Consider the following 17,917-nt stretch of genomic DNA (forward strand, 5'->3'; position numbering starts at 1 on the left):
TACTTCTCAAAAGAAGAAAATGTTATATGTCCTCTGTATGTGAAAATAAAATTTTAGGAATACAGCAACCCCACCACGTAAGCAGATTTGACTTATAGCTCTTTGATTGTATATTCCCCAGCTAGCCAATTGTGGCTGGATTCAGGAGGGGAATCGCCCGCAGTTTCTCAACAATGATAAACCATATTCTACTAATCCATCCACCGCAGGACTCAGCATTTAAAGTAACACTCTTACTCCACCTCCTAACTTCAAGTTGCCATCACACTCAAAACTCTCCCCTGCAACTGGGAAGAAGATTGTTTTGACTGGAATTAGTCAGACAGAAGGAACACACTGCCAACTGCTTCTTTGTACAGCACCTGCTGCCAGCGCCTAAATTCTTGTTATCTCCACAACATGGTTTAATCTTTTAACAGTTGGCTTATTGGTGAAGAGCAGAGGGGTCTTTTGTGTCTGTCTTGGGTTGGCACCCAGTACCAACACCATGCTGTTCTTTGAGAGATAGTTTGCTGGACAGTTCCCAAGTGATTCTACATAGACGAGACACAGTCAGGGCCACTAACTCAGCTGCATTTCATGTTATAGAGAGAAAAAATCCTGCCAAGTCTGAGGACACCTAAAACTGTCAATGGTCATTAAATTTCTCTTCATGACTTCACCTTCTTTTTTCTTTTTAATTTAATCCGATTGCTTAGCTTTAGACCAAACATTTGTGAAGGTGGGGCAGATTAAAAAAAAACAAACTGAAAATTGGAATTCTGAAAAACAAAAGTGCTCTGACATAATATACTCTGTATGTGTGTGTAGGTGTGTGCCCATGCACACATGTGAGCATGTACAGGTGTGTGTGCAAAAGCATCTATGTTGAGACTGATTTCTAAATCCATGCCATTAGAACACCCTTTAAGTCCTATTGAGAAACAAAACAGGAAATTCTCTCTTATTCTTTTGAATACCTATTTACATAGTTCCCTTTAAATGACAACTATGATATTGCTTGTCTGAATAAGCTGTGCTGATAGAGAAGCTGCCAGTGATAAAAATGAAGTGTACACATGCTGGGCCAGTTAAAACTTGTTTAATTTTATTTTCCCGTATCACTAATGAATGTGGAGTAGCCTTCAATATTCCTGTGCAAATTCAAAACAATAGGGGAACCGCTTGTCTTGTCTTACAGATCTATTAAGGAACAAAATGCAAAACAATAAAAGTTTTCTTGAAAGGAGAAGCTCATAGGTCAATCACAATACCCATTCCAAACAAGTTGTTTGTTATGTAGAAATTTTATACTTTTGCTAGAGAATTTAGGGCCAAGTCAAATAATTTGATATATGAATTAAAATCACAACTGTAAGAAATATTCTAAAATCTCTTTTTTCCTGTCTCTGATGTTCACTCTTATTATTTCCATTCTCTGATCAATCCACCCCACTTCAAAGAGGAAAACTGAAACAGTCTGAAAGCAGAAAATATCAGTGAGCACATAATGATGCAATCAAATAAGGCAACTTTAAGATATAGGTAAGCAGTCTCTAAATAGCCTCTAACTATTGGTCTAAAAATATGAAAGGGACTTGGGGTTTTATTTAAAGTCCTGTATCCTCTCCTAATGGCAATCAGTTCAAATTTTAAATTAAAATTTTGTATTTCCCCAATACGAATTATTTGTAGAAAATATTATTTCTGACTGACTTGCTCTCCAAAGAAACATGACAGTAAAGACTTGTTTGCCTTTCCCAGCCTCCTTTGTGCAATACAGAATAATATATTCTGCTAGCATCCATGACTGCTGACTTCACTAGTTAACTTGTAATAACTAGGCCATAATTCTAAAATTACAACTTGGTATTTTCTTGCTGTTTTCATACTGAAAGTTGTCACTAATGTCCTGATGATGTCTGATCATACTGAAAGGCAAGGATCAAAATACATTTTCTTTTCCTTTTTTTCAAAATATATGACCTGCCAAACACAAATGGAAGTGTCCATTTTTCTGTGATATTTTCCCATAACCAGGCATATTATTTTTTTCCTTTACATTATCTAACATGAAGTTTAAATTTCATCCATTTTATTGAAACATAATTTTATTGTCCTTAAACTAGGGCAATCTAAAAATGCTGCCAATCTAAGTAACAATACAGAACTGTTGAAAGATGTATTTGCCAAATAGTTCATTGTAGTAGACTCCAAATCTTTTTTAGAAATGGATAAAAGAGCAACAGGTTATAATTGTCAGGGTTATATCTATCTCCCACCTTACTAATAGGGATTATATGTTCCAAATTTCTCTCTGTGGGAAAGGGTTTACTTGTCAATAAGAGATTTGAACAAACAGTAAGGGGTTGGGCACTGATATCTCTATTTCAAGCCAATTTCAAAACATACCCACCAAGAATATTGGCTTTTGCCTCCCTCCTCTCTACCCACGTTTTAATCCTCTTAGTATCTTCTTTACTGCAATGAGCATCATGATTCAACCATAAAATGCCCTACAGGTAGCCATCACCTCTGCCTGAATCTCTCTTTAAAAGTGCTCTTTTTTAGATTATTAAATTACTATTTCCAATGCACTGATCACCTCTCTGTATATAATCGAAGACATTATTCTGAAAGGCTTTAAAGGTTTCATAACTAAGGAAAGGCCGTTTTTCTTTGAAAGCTTCTCTTTACTTGTCAGGTTATCAAACTTTTGTTTTCTTGTAATACCGTTTCAGTTGGATTGTAATTTTATTTAAAACCAATTTCTTCTTCCAAACATACAATAGTGTACAAACCTTTATTTAAGATGAGTGTTTTCTCACTTTCACTGATTCACTAGAACCAATTAATCATGATGCAATGACTATGATTGTTATGGTATCATTTTTCAACATTGGAAAATACAGTTTTCTTTTAAACTCCTACTTTGACTTAAAATCAAAGAGACAAGCCACCTTGGGGTTTTTTCCTGTAACAACTCTTTAATATTCCATTTTCTTTCCGGTTTGAGCTGGCTTCTGTTGAATGAGTTAATTAACTAGTGAATTCAATTCCATTGAGCTAACTCTGGGTATTTAGAGATTGCAGCAGAGATAAGGAGGATCAGGATGTCCTCTGGCTCAAAGGAATTTCTAATCTAGTAGCAAGGGTAAGTAAGACAGGGACCTCCTGGATTATCTTCCTAACACAAGGATCAAATCAGATCTTGCCTCTGCTTCATGTTTCCGATAGATCCTTGTTTTCTACAGAACATCCAGAATCCCTAACATTAAATTAAGACCCTTTATGATCTGATCTTAACATCCTCAGTGGAATATACTGTTCTTCCCTTTTTACCCCAATGTGACCTGAAATAGGCCTAAATTTGGGACACTAATTGACTTCAAATCATGCAACAACAACAGTTGTAAGGGGGAATAGCATCAAGTTCATTGTCACTATAAATGGCACAGAATGGATAGAATGGGGTTATCAAGGCCAGAAACATCCTATCTGGTTTGTGAGTGGGGGTGGGGTAAAGAAGATTTTATGAAGCTGGTACAGATCAGATAAGGCTAGAATGACGGGCAGGATTTCAACAAGCATTTGTTGAATGCCAAGTATATGTCAGACATCGTGCTAGGATATGGCACAAGGGTGAAAGAGAAGGCTGGGGTTGGTGGCAAAGAAAGAGCGGTTGAATTCCAGGCAGAGGTTCCACATGGACATAATAACAGAAATCATGGAGTGCTTTCAGAAAACAACAAAGGAACAATCTGGCTTGGCTAACACACAACATATTAGACAATAGAGAGCCTTGTAAGATAGGTTACAGCTAAATTTTAGAAATCCTTCATCAAAAATATATTGTGTACTTGCCCTACAGTCAAGACTTTGTGCTAGCACTCCAGAATACAAAGATGAATGAGACACAATGTCTGCATCTGAAGAATTCTCAATTTCAGGGAGGAGAAAGGCACAAAAGCAAATTAATGCCAATACCAAAACACAAGATCTAAGAACGATTTTCAAAGGCGTTCTGAGAATACAAGGTAATTTGAGGTTAATTCTTTCTGGAGGATCTGAGAAGGCTTTATGGAAGATGAGGAAGTTGAATAAAGCCTTAAGGCAAACACACACACACACACACACACACACACACACACACACACACACACACACACACAGTAATGATAGGGGTTATTTCCTAGGCAAAGAACAATACATGCCATGACATAAGTATACCAAAGTGAAAAGCATGTTGTGGGACACAATTTATTAACTGACTGTAGTGTATGAAGAAGATCAAGAAGAGAAGATTGGAAAGGCAGGGGAAGACTGAAGGAGAATCATGGGGTTCACTGAAGGCCAGATAAGGATATGCAACTTCAGTAGGCACAGCCAAGCACACAAGTTTTTGAGCAGGAAAATAACGTTACAGCAAAAAACTAGTAAAAAGGAGCCCTACCCGCTTTGGCTCAATGGATAGAGCGTCAGCCTGTGGACCAAAGGGTCCTGGGTTTGATTCTGGTCAAGGACACATACTTTGGTTACAGGCTCCTCCCCAGCAACCAATTGATGTGTTTCTCTCACATTGATATTTCTCTCTGTCTTTCCCTTTCTCTCCCTCTCTCCCTAAATATCAATGAAAAAATAGCCTTGGGTGAGGATGAAAAAAAAAGAAAAAGAAAGAAAGAAAAGAAAAAGAACTGCCAACTGGACCAGAACTATGGTAAATAAATCTAAATGTCAGGTAAATATAAAAGGCATTAATTCTTGGCACAAAAATTCAACTTACATTTACTTTCTAAAGTTACTCAAGAACAAACAGGCTTAGAAATAATTACTGATTTTATTCTATTTTTTAATTATATTACTTAGATTTATATGCACCTTGAAACAACTAATATTCTCAATATTAAGTTTTGACATAATAACATGAATGGGCAGCATGGAGAAATTAAAAATATTAGTTTGGGACAATGTATTTCTTATACTGTGTCTTGGAAATAGAGGGCCCAGACCAGTGAACAGGAAGTCCTACTTTCTTTGGGCATCCCCATCTCTGTGCCTTTGGGTTTTGAATTCAAAAACTAAAGCTTATATAGTTGAAATGAACAACTCTACATAGTTTCCCAGATGAGAAAAACAAAAGAAGTATTTCTTTTTAAAAGACATGTTTTAAGTGCCTTTAATAGCTCACTTGGAGAACAAAATTCTTTACTGGCAGGATACCTAAGTGCAAATTAATCCATAGACCTTCTGGATTGGCTTGCCATGAATTGGGTTTTCTGAAGAACTCATGTTCCTTACATACATCAACCCATAGAGCAAATAGATCAGATCCTAAAGTATAGAGAATAGCCATCTTAAAGACTTTCTTAAGTAACTCAAACTTATTATAATACAGTAGGTCTAGAGGAAATATGTCAAAAACAGTACTTGAATGACATCATTCAGGTCGAATTTTTTTCAAGCAGAAATGCTATATATTGATTCAGTTTTAAAGGGCTTAATAACAGGAAGTAAAGAATAATGCCCCAACACTTGTAGAATAATTAATAATTTTCAAAACTTTCACCAATATCCACTCAGTCACCATATATTGACTGAAAATCCAGTACATAAAATGCCCACATTAATTATAACATATAATTCTGACCTTGTTCTGTAGGAAATGATCCTCCAAGTCCACCTTTTCAAATTGATCAGGTATCTGTTGACTGTTGGCATTAAAATTCACTGGAAATCCCTCACAAACTTCCCAACTAAAAAAAGTGAAATATTTGATTATTTTTGCTAGAATAAAATATATTTATTTATAATACTCTTTAATCTACTAGTTTAATAATTTATGCATTTTATACTCCACTAATAAGAGAAAACTCAATGTATAATTTTAAACAAAATTTGTAAAGTGCTTTGGTATCAATAATTGGGAAAGGGAAAGTTTTAATTTTTTACCTTGCAATTATTTATGACAGTGGGGGATTCCATGCCTAATTAATTATTAATAGAACAAAGAAACAAAAAAATGACTTTTATTCTGAAAGGATCACTCATAGTTGAGGCCATCTGCACTGTTACATTTATATTCTAAATGCAATGGAGTATGAATAATAAAGGATGCTTTTATACTTATGATAGTTGTGCTAAGCATGAGTTTGTTATTTTTAAGAACATCCTAAGAGGCAGCACAGTCTAGTGAGTACATGGACAAACCACAAACTGGAGGTGTTGAATGCCATTTTAATTCAGCCAAATCACTTGTTTTAAAAGTGAGCAACTCCCTACTCCAAAGAAAATTACTTGGCTCAATATTGATATGTTAAGACATATCCTAGAACATGCTGCTATTCAACAGTTTCTGAGGCTGGTAATAGTATTTTTTCAATACTCTGAGAAATATAAAAATATGATTATTAAGATTTCAAATGATACACTTTAGAGTACAGAAAGAAAATTCAAATGGAATCCAAATATTAAGGAAATGATCTTCAAATTAGTTCAATAAGGGCAGGCAGTTTCATATTGTTATTCTTAAGAAGCTAAATCTAATTTGAATCCACTCACTAAAACAATATTTATTGCACCTGGGAAGTAAAATTAAGAAGGAATACATGAATTTCAAATTAAACTCCTAGCTAAAAATTGAAGGATCGAGGCAAATGTAACAGCTTGGAGAAAAATCACTGCACATGTAATTCATCTCATAAATGGAAATACCTATTTAAAAAAATGCTGATGAGTTATTTCTATCTATAAAGAAACAGAGCCCTAACCAGTTTGGCTCAGTGGATAGAGCGTTGGCCTGCGGACTCAAGGGTCCCAGGTTCAATTTCAATCAAGGGCATGTACCTTGGTTGTGGGCACATATCCAGTAGGGAGTGTGCAGGAGGCAGCTGGTCGATGTTTCTCTCTCATTGATGTTTCTAACTCTCTATCCCTCTCCCTTCCTCTCTGTAAAAAATCAATAAAATATATATTTTTAAAAAGAAACAGAGAACAGGACAAAAGAGATTCAAATCTTGTCTAATACATGGCAGGCAGTCATTGGGGGAAGAGTTGGTCTTTGTAGACATATGTAGCAATAGGTTGACTACAGACTGTGACCTCATCAGACTGCCTTTGGTTTTGTGGATCTACCCTCTACTTCAGTCTTTTCACCTTCATCTTAAGTAAAGTTGGGATTTGTTAAATTATAAAATATTAAAGCTAGATAGGACCTTACAGATAGATCACATAACCCAATATAGTATCAGTTTTCTGCTTTGATGTCCAATATGGTAGCCACTAGCCACATATATTTTAATTAAAATTCATTAATTTTAACAAAATTAAAAATTCAGTTCCTCAGTCACATTAGTCAGACATCAAGTTCTCAATAGTCACAAAGTATGTTTTCATCAGCACAGAAAGTTCTGTTAGACAGTGCAGGATAGTGTTTAAACCCTCAGTTCTTAAGAAAGACAGTTCGGGTTAGAATTTTGGATCTATCTTGTACCAGTTGTGTGACTGGGCAAATTCCTTTGCCCTTCTGTGCCTCAGTTTCTATAAAACGGAGTAATAACAGGATAACAGGTAATGATACGATAAAAATAATTGTTTTGAGGATTAGATTCCTACCCAATTCATTTAAAACTGTGCCTGGACTATGGTTAACACTCAGTGAATGCTGGGTTTTATCTTTTTACAGGCAAGACAGACACCCATCTGCCCATGGACAATTATAAGCGGATATGGGACAAGACGCCCAACCCTTTACCTCCTGTTTTTCTCTCACTATCCCACCAAGCCTCCAGCATTGCTTTTGTTTTTAATTTGTCATCAAATGAGATCCTTAAATATGAACACTCCTATGTATAAACATATTATATAATATTTTAATGATTCCATTCAAATATTAGAATGGAAGCACTAAAAACAGCTTTTTCATTTTAAATAAAATTATCATATCTGCAAAGTTGAAACTATAATCTGCTCATTGGCCCATACATTTTTTTAAAACTCAAGGAATGTTAATGATGTTAATGATTAAGTCTTATAGGCACTAGCTCATTATATCATGAAATAAGTCAATAAAATAAATAATTGTTTATGTAAAGTGATTCAAAGAACATCTTTTACTGTTTCAATCTCTCACTCTGAAAAATCTGAATTTAGATGATTCAGATTAATTTAACCAAGCACACATTAATTTACTTGTCACATCCAGGTAGCAGAACAGCTTTGGGATCCAAGAAGGTTTTATATGCAATTGTAATGCCACCTCTGGCAAATGCAGTCACCTGGTCAAAGGTCAAACTCAAAACAGGGTTCCATGGAGATCTGAAAAATGGGGGGGGAAAATCAAAGCTATCTGCAAAATTATGCAAACACTGAAATTTGAGCACAAATAAGTAATAAAACATAAAATATCAGTGTCTAGTAAAATCCCCAAATCCTAAATGCACATTTTACTTTATTTGGCTGATTTATAATATGCCAAGGATAGTTACAACACATAATATTTTTAAAAATAATTTAAACAATAAAAGCAAAATATTTAGTGGAGAAAAACAACCAATTTTTCATGTAGTTTATTTTGTAATAACTATATCCTGTATAACTAAATGATGTTCATCAATGTGTAGCTACAATGCAATATGCCAATAATAATCTTTGGATCTGATATTTAAGTAAATCCTTAATATTTAAAAAAATAACCTTTTTTTTATGGGCTAACTAAATGTTATGCAAATTTGGCTTTTATTTTACATACTGTTAGGAACATTTTTTAGGTTAATTTAATTATTTGAGAATAACATAGAGACAGACTCATAGATAGAGAGCAGGCAGACAGCTCTGGTTGGGGAGTGTCGGAAGGAGGGTGAAGGGATTGAGCAAAAAAGAAGAAAAAGGGGAAAGAACTCATAGACACAGACAACAGTGTGGGGATGGGGGTGTGTGTGAAAGAGGATATAGGGGGATAAATGGTGATGGAAATAAAATAAAATAAATCAGATCTTAAATAAGAGTGACCACTATGTCAAATATGAGATATTTTTTTCTAAATTGGTGACAAAAACTTGCTATTTAACTTTACAATTATATGACTCAACCACATCACCTGTGTAGTATAATAAAAAATACTTAAACTGAATCTAATCATGAGAAAACACTCAGAAAAATCCAGAATATGAGACATTCCACAAGAAAAGTGCTGAACTCTTTAAAAAAAAAATCAATGTCATGAAAAGCAAAATAAAAGGTGGAGGAATATTCTAGATTGAAGAGAACTAAAGAAAATAACTAAGTGCAATACTTGAAGCTTATTTGGATCCCAGGTTACAAAAAGCTCTAAAGTGCATTTGGGTAGTTTGAATAGAATCTGTATATTAGGTGATATTACATTATTGTTGACTATGTTAGATATTACAATGTGGTGATATAGAATAATAATTCTAACTCTTCAGTTATGTGACCTGAAGCACTTAACAATAAAACTTTAATGATTGTCTGAAATTAATTTCTAACCATTCAAAAGAGAGAGAAGGGAGATAAAAAAAAGAGGTAAGATAAATGTGGCAAACTCTTTAAATTGTTGAGCCTTGGTGAAGGATATATAGATATTCATTGTATTATCATTTCAAGTTGTCTGTAGATTTGACATTTTTCTAAATAAAAATTGGTAGAAAATAATTAATTAAGAGACTAAAAATTGAAGCAGATATTGGCAATATCATATTTTGTAAATTAGTAACCTGATTCCCCATATCAGCATATACTAGGCAAGTTAGAATTACTCCCTGAAAATTATTATCATTTACTTAGTACACATTGCACATTTTTCTCAATATATTTTAAATTGGATAGAAATAACTTTTTAGACATAAATTTTAGAAATTCCAATAGTAGCAAATGCATTATGGTTTCCTAGTGCCTCATATTAGATTCAAAAGCAGAAAAATAATACATTATCCTATTAAAATAACCATAATGAACAATAAATATACAGACTATGGACTCCTCCAGCTACAATCCTCAGCTGATTTTGGAATTATTTCAAATACTTAGCATTTCTATTAGTTATTCCACAAATATGATTCAATTAACCAAAAACAAGTATTTGAGCTTATTAAAATACAGTAGTATAGCAAACATCAAAAACATCAAAATTAGTCATTGCTTTCACTTAACAATGATATTTAAGAAGAAATTACTAGCCAACCATTTTATTTAAAAATCTTTCCTTGTAATACAATTCATTGCTGTTTGTATCATGCAAAAACAATTTTCACAGTGCAATTAAAAGACATTTTGAAATCTGCCTTTGGGGGGAAAAACACCATTCCTTACAGATATTTTGAGTTTTATAAATTACACACCATTAGAAATTATTAAGTATTTTAATTTTATTCTACTAGGACAGGTGAAATAGAATTTTGTAGTATATTACCAACACTAATCCTCCTCACTTCTTCCAAAACCTTCATGGACTTCTGAGTAAATTTATTTCCATACTTAAAATTTTGACTATTAGAACATATAGCAAATCCAATTAGCTCCTAGCTCTGTCCAGGCTATTTTCATTACAATTATGATCAATTATACTCTATAAGCAAAATTATTTTCCCCCATGTCCTCTATTCTGTTCTACAGAAAAATTAAGAGCTAAAAAAAAAATTCAGAGAAGGCAAAAGTGTGTTTAAGTTTCCTGACAAGCAGTTTCAGAGTTCATCTGGATGTATTCTGTCAAAATATGCATAAATCTTCAAGACAGTCCACACACAGCCCAGCTCATCAGCGCCTGCAGACTGCAGCCTTTTTCTTTCCTCGGAAACGCAAATAATTGTATGCAGGAATTTACCAATCTACAAAAATTTACAAAACACTTCGCAATAACCAGTAATTATTGTGGGATAATATAAGGCGCCTTTGAGAAATACAACTTTGATACGATAGAGCTTATGAGCTTTACCAATTTATCTCTAGCTGTTCTGTCATTGGTGCTTAAAAGGTTAAGACTTTATTTGTGAAAACAGAGAGATAGTGGGGAATCATGTTGTCTACAGCTTCATAAATCTTGCTTAAAATCCTTTTCAATTACCATCCATTTCTCCTTTAAAAAGGGACAAAAAAAAATAGAGGAGTGGAAGCAGGTCAGGGCAGTGTGCGACAATGACAGTGTGATGGGTTTGGGCCCCCCGTGGCGTTTCCATCTGCTATCATTAAGGTGACTACTCAGACATGAACAAATCCCACTTGCTGTGCTGACAGGCAGACTTCAAGAACTATGACAAGGCATTAAGACAGAAAAGTCAGAGAGAGAGAGAGAGAGAGAGAGAGAGAGAGAGAGAGAGAGAGAGAGAGAGAGAGAAAGGAGAGGGAGAGAGATGACAAATTTCACAAACAATACTGCCTCACAAAAAAAAGCATCCTGACATTTTATTGGAATTCAAAATTTTAAGAAATTTTCATAAAGGGTGCTCTTGGCTTCTCAACTCTCCTTTTAAATTAGTTTGCCCCAGAAGAGACTGAGGACAGACAGAAGAAACGCCTCGCTCCTACCTGTACGCTTTCCCATAAGAGACCCAAATTTTTTGCTCATTCTTCAGCAAAAGTGGATTCTTAATTTCTTGACCATGCTCATCGAAAAGCCGTGTTGAAGAAAAATTGAGTCCTGGTGGGTTGATGGAAGATCCTTGAAGCCTTTGATGAATCTTGAGAAGTAACTGGTGGTGGGGGAAAATAAGGAAGAAGAAAAAAGAATTACATAAATTGTGAACAACTGTAATAAACTGTCTTTACTCTGTAACAAATGAAGTCCAAACAAATGATAATTAAATTCATATAGAATGCTAAAAGAAGTGTGAAATGATGGCACTGTTTAGCTCAAGGGAAAGTAACAAAATGAGCATGGGCTTTTAACCAGCAGGGGGTGCCACAGGCTTGTGATTGAGCTCTGACCCTTTGGCGCTGGGACTGAAAGCAGATGTGACAGTTTTACAGGAAGAGTGTTTAGCTTCTACACATGGTAACAGTCCTCTTTGATGAGGGTTATGCTTTTCTTGTGGGAGCTACACATTCTCTTAGGGCCCTTGCAGAGCATGTTCAGGTTTTACAATGGGCGGTCTCCCTATCCCCCACTAACCTGAGATAACCAATGGTCGAGTAATTCACCATTTACAGGATTGCAAAAATAAACATGACTTTCAGCCCAGGTTGCTTCAGAAGGACTCTTCTGGCTGTATTTTAATGAAGGGCCCTGCAAATGCTTGTGAGCCACTCCAATAAGAGATGTTTTCAAGTTGTAAATAAGATATAACTGAAGTGTGAAGTATGAAATGCTGTCATTTAATAATTTAAATACTAGCATTGTCAGTGTTTGCATCTACCTTACCTTTAGGGTCTGTGGATTATCAAGATATTTCTAATTTAAGGCATATTTCAAATGAAAGTAAATCCAACGGAACTGGGTTGCAGATGGCATCTTAAAAGACTTTTTCATTATTTTCAGTTACCTTTGAGTGTTTAGGCCTCTACTCTGTCCCACTCTGTGTCCCACACTATCCATCACTCTGTTCTCCGCGCCCCCGCCCCCCAGCCTTCTGTCACAGGCTTCCTTTTCTTTTCTCCCTTGTCAGTTCCTGTGTCTCTCAATTTCTTGTTACTCTGTAATCTCGGCAGGATGCAGATATAGCTGTGGACTTTCTTGCCTAGCTCTGTTTAGGGTGCCTCTTTCACTCCTTCTGTTAATTTCCATTGAGGTATATTGGGATGTGTTAAATGCCAAAGCTCAAAGGAAAGAAGGGAAAGTTGCAATCTTGTCATATATGCCAGTTTCCTCTGCTATTGGTTCTAAACTCTTGACTGAGTAAAATATTATCTTTGATCAGCAACTATATTTGTAGAATACCTAAGAATTAAGCTTTGTCCTAATTAGAAATAAATAATCGTATCTCTAACTTTATCAGCTCTACATTGTTTTCAAAAGCTCTATATTGACCAGATTTCCAGCCTTGAGCATCAGAAAGGCTGAAAATGATAACACATTTTTCATTTCAATAAAGTTAATACTTCTCACACAGTATAATCAAAACCTTTGAATTACAAGTAATTGCTACTATTTTCTTTAGGAGTATAATAGGCAAAGATGTTAGAATTGTAAAAGTCTGAATTTTTTTATTGGAACCACAAACATGTTTTGAAAATCTGTACATTGAATTTACAAAACCCTACATATATTTCTGTGCAGTCTCAGCCATTGAGCTTATTTTTTGTTGCCTTGCTATTATATTGGAAAAGCAGGCGATGCTGATCATTGTTAAAATCACAGTGATTTTGTTTTATAGTCATCGCCCTTTTTGTAAAAGGTAAAGATATAAAAGATTGAAGACCTAGTCCAGGAGAGACATGTGTACACCAAGAATGGGAGTGTGTGGTAGGAAAGTATGTGAACGCCTGACCACAAAACCAAATGCACTTTCATAGGAGTTGTATCTTGATCTCTATTTTCTCAAGCTGGTGACAGATTGCATTTTAGTGTTTCAAAGATGAGCATCCCACAGCTTCCAGGAGTAGGGCCTCCGTGCCTTTCATCTCAAGGTAGTTGGTTAAGGCTGGAATGCAGTGACCAAATATATGTGATATTCTTCACCCATTTATCTTTAAAACTATCATCACCAGGACTTTATAGGATAAGAATTTGTTCGGGAACCTGAGAAGAGGATGAAACAGTTTAGGCTTGTGACTGAGACAAGTGTGCACCAAGGAAACACACATTCTTGAATGTCACCAGGGGTCTCCCAAAGAGCTATATCGTGTTCCTAATTCAAGTCTCCCCATGACCCCCCAAGATTAGCTTGCATATTATAGAAGCAAAGAACATTCCATTTCAATGTGCCACAAGCCAACTCGAAAAATTCCTGCAGAGTATTAGCTTCCTATATAAAATAATATAAATGCCATCTTCAATTTAATATGAACCAAAGAGTAAATTATCCTAATGTGAAATTGGGGGGCGCGGGTGGGGATGACAAGTAGATAATTCTAGGAAGACTTTCATATCATGGTAGTTTTAAATAGTCAGGGAGGTGATGGTAAAAAGAAACCAGCCAAGACTCTTGATCCTTCTCTCTCTAATTAATGAAGGTAGCATTTCCCTTCTCTTCTGGGCCAAACTAATGATCAGATAAGAGTCTTCCAATTTTATGCAACTTTAGTGGATGACCATAAAAGCCAGGTAATAGATCCACCAGGGAGAGGCAAGTCTGAGGATGCTGAACTCGAGAGCGGGGAGGAAGAAGCAAGTTTCTAAACAAAAGCCAAGCAACAGAGCCCCAAACACTGGTGTGCACTGGGGCGCATAACCCCAATTTGTAAACAACAGGGGTATTCAGTGTCTTTTTATGCAAGACAAAGACCCCAAATAAAGATCCTGAATATGTTGACTCTGCCTGAGAAACATCCCAATGGTCTGGAAAATAAAGGTAAGAGTGTCTCAGAAAAACCATTTGGACTTGTCCACAATGAGCATAGGAGACCCAAGCTGCATGTTAGTTGCTCAGGGTCTTGGGCTTGGGAACATTCTAAATCCAAAACATACCCTCCACTGAATATCATGTCACTTATTTTCAAAATATAAACAAGAGGGCAATCCCAGAGTCCAGTGTAGACAGATTTCCAAATACAAGCATAATGAAGGTTAAGATGCTGTTAAATAAGTGGCCCGGAGTTGATTAACGGAGAGACAAAGGAATTCAGAAGTCAATCTTAAGACTATCAATCTTTATAGACCAGCAAATGACTGATCTTTTCTAAATAACTTTAAAGATGTAATTATCTAAATTAATGACAAGTAGCTTGGAAGACACTTAGAATCATAAATAAACAGTTGGTAAACTCACTTTTTCCATCATATCACCAGTTTGGTTCGGGCTATTAGACACCAAATCTTTTTGGCTGATACAGATAGAGATCTCTCCAGTGTCTTTACCATTTTCAAATACCTGAAAAAATACATTAAAAAGTACATTAAAAATAAATACTTGTACACACACATATGTACATAGATTCATACATACATATGAACAGTCCTGGCTTTGCACAACAGGGTGTCAAATGAAAGTCATGGGTACAGGAACTGTGTGAAGCAAGGGCCTCCTGTATGAGCACGTGCAGGCAATTGGCAATAAAAACCAACAGGACTAGAATAGTAAAAAGCCCCTCATTTCTTCTTTTGGGTTCAACATCTTTAAACTGACTAGCACTCCCTACAATCTTAAAATAGAAGGAAATGCAGACATTAAAGGAGGAATCATGCACTACACTGGATGCTTAAGTGTTTCAAGCATCAGAGAAAGGTCAGCTCGACACCAACTGACTAGTTCATTTCATTCTTCTTGAAAAACATAAAGCCACAACATACATGAGGGATGTCTGATTTATGTTTAAAATAGATCAGTGTTCAGTTTATCTACTGACTCATTAACAGGAAATTCAACCTGACAGATTTATTGCATAACAGTACTATTAAAGCCATCCACTTTAAGTGCATATATTCAAGAAGTTGTTGAGAACAGACATTATGCAATAGCTGCTAAACAAACAAATATGCTAGCAAACATTCTGGTCTAAAGTATTCCAACAAACCAGTCTCAAAGGAGGGAACTAGAGTGAACACCACCCTCTGACCACATTGTGGGCCCAGGTGGGTGTGCTATTCACCTGGAAAGAAAGGAAGCAGGCCAAGAGAGGCCTGATGAATAATTTAAATCCTTGCTTTTTATTTTGCTTTTTTCTCAAAAGTTATTTTCTTCCCTTTCCGATAGACCTACCACATCAAAGTAGCCATTTTATGTATTTCTAGCACTATTTCCAGAGAAGATAATTTGGGGCAATAACTTATTATAAAGGAAGAAATCTGTTTTACTTTTGAGATAGTTCAAGTGTTATTTAATAGGTCCTAATCTGGTTTGGAAAATACTGTGCTTCAATAGCACTTCCTCAGACTATACACATAAAGGGAGGGGGAGGGGACTGAACAACAACAACAACAAAAAAAGAGAAACAGTGTTCAAGAACTGTGGGTCCATCTCTATTCAGAGCTTTTCATCACACTGATGGTCCAGTGGAGGAAGTACAGCTCTCAGCCTTGGTTCGGTGATATTCCATACCCTATAGTGTCTTTTGCTACCAGGGATTATTTTAAATCTTTTTTCTAAGTAAAGATACAATTCCAAGCAAGAAAGCTCTCTAATTTTGCGAGGAACTTCATAAACCCAACTGTGGCCAGCAAACCAATGAGAAATGAAGTAGAAGGAGAATCTTACTGTCCCAACAATCTCTTTAGGGCCCTACTCTGGAACAAAACTCTTGAATAGAGAAATTGAACAGTGAAGGTCACAATTCTAGCCGCATGCAATTCTGCAAGGTTAGTGTTGACAAAAGCTCAGTTAGACGACCATATTGATGTTCCTTTGTCAAGACTTGCTAGACGTGAAATCAGAGTGCAGCAAATTATATTCTAGAAAATGAGAGTGTGAGTGCCAAGTGGCAAACTGAGAAAGCAAATAGGACTTGGTCAACACCTAGCAGCTTCACTAGCTCACTGCTTTCTCCACAACTTCTAATAAGTCCTCCTTTCTATGTCTAAAAAAGTATTCTCAAGAAGAAGAAGAAGAGAAGGAGGAGGAGGAGAGGAGGAGGAGGAAGAGGAGGAGGGAGGTGTTTCAATGCTTAAGTAAAAGTTTAGGTGTTTGAGTGAAAGAAGACTATATATCATTCATATATCACTCATATAATATGTGTTTTTTCTTTATTTCTACAAAAATAAAAATTCCCCAAGCTGAAATCCTATGGGATTCTGCTTTTCTTAAGCCTCAGCTCTGGTTCTTAAGGTCTATATTACTATGTCCATTTTTTAAAATCCAAGTACTGAATTTATTTTTTCTTCCTTTGCATGAGAAATATTTTTATTTCTATTGTCCAATGTCGAACAAAGATAGCTCTCTACACAGAGTTACTATGATTGACTAGATATAGGAAAGTAAAAAATAGTCTATACCTTTATTTTCCTGTTGCCTGATCCTTGACTTAAGAAAAACCCGACTACTGTATTGGCTTCCCAGTGGCTCTCTGCATGGCCTCACCTCTCTACAGTTCTAAAATTAAATTCTCACCCTTGGAATGGGATGATGCACAAAGCCAGCTGAGTCTAGTCTTAGGTCCCAAGGAGGAAGGTAATAGAAGCTCAAATTTTTTTTTAAATGATCAAGATCCTCTTGAAAATGATGGTAGCTAATGACTAATTAAGAAAATAACTATAAATAGAAGTTTACTCCTATGCCCTTAATTAGGCAATGTGCAGAATTTTAAGGAGTGTTTGCCATTAACTACAGTCTTTTTACTCTTATTCATGTCAATATTAACATTTCCTGAGCTAGATTAAATTGTATTAAGGTCAATATCTCATTTTAATGTTGTTAAGTTATTCACTCATTCATCAAATGCTTATTGAGTTTATCGCATGTGCCAAGCAGTGCTCAGGTGCTTAAGATAGACCAGTGAGCCCCACCAGCATAGCTCAGTGGTTGAGCATCAACTCATGAACCAGGAGGTCATGGTTCGGTTCCTGGTCAGGGCACATGCCTGGGTTGCAAGCTCAATCCCCAATGTGGGTTGTGCAGGAGGCAGCCAATTGATGATTCTCTCTCATCATTGATGTTTCTATCTCTCTCTCTACCTCTCCCTTCCTCTCTGAAATGAATAAAAATATATTTTTTAAAAAATTAGACCAGTGAGCTAAGATTCCCACTCTTGAGGAACAGAACAAGTTAAGTAAATCATACAGTATGGTCAGGGAATGTTCAGGTCTTATGAGGCTTGAAGTTTACACAATTTGGTGGGCTCTCTTCAACAAAAAGAATGCAGAATTAAATATGGAGAATTAGATACAAAACATTCATTTAAA

General features: G+C 35.7%; 1 protein-coding gene across 1 annotated transcript in view; it reads right to left on the minus strand.

The window, feature by feature from the left end:
• The window catches only part of DCDC1 (doublecortin domain containing 1), a gene marked incomplete at its 3' end in the record, with an annotated part of 313,690 nt that overhangs the window by 139,054 nt on the left and 156,719 nt on the right, over positions 1 to 17,917 (minus strand). The window contains exons 11-14 of the mRNA XM_054725690.1: positions 14,853 to 14,954; positions 11,515 to 11,678; positions 8,167 to 8,292; positions 5,627 to 5,732 (exon numbers count right to left, since the gene is read on the minus strand). Coding sequence (XP_054581665.1) covers positions 5,627 to 5,732; positions 8,167 to 8,292; positions 11,515 to 11,678; positions 14,853 to 14,954 — 498 coding nt within the window. The remainder of the gene's footprint in view (positions 1 to 5,626; positions 5,733 to 8,166; positions 8,293 to 11,514; positions 11,679 to 14,852; positions 14,955 to 17,917) is intronic.

The sequence above is a fragment of the Eptesicus fuscus genome, chromosome 13, assembly GCF_027574615.1.
Source record: "Eptesicus fuscus isolate TK198812 chromosome 13, DD_ASM_mEF_20220401, whole genome shotgun sequence".
NCBI classification, from domain to species: domain Eukaryota; kingdom Metazoa; phylum Chordata; class Mammalia; order Chiroptera; family Vespertilionidae; genus Eptesicus; species Eptesicus fuscus.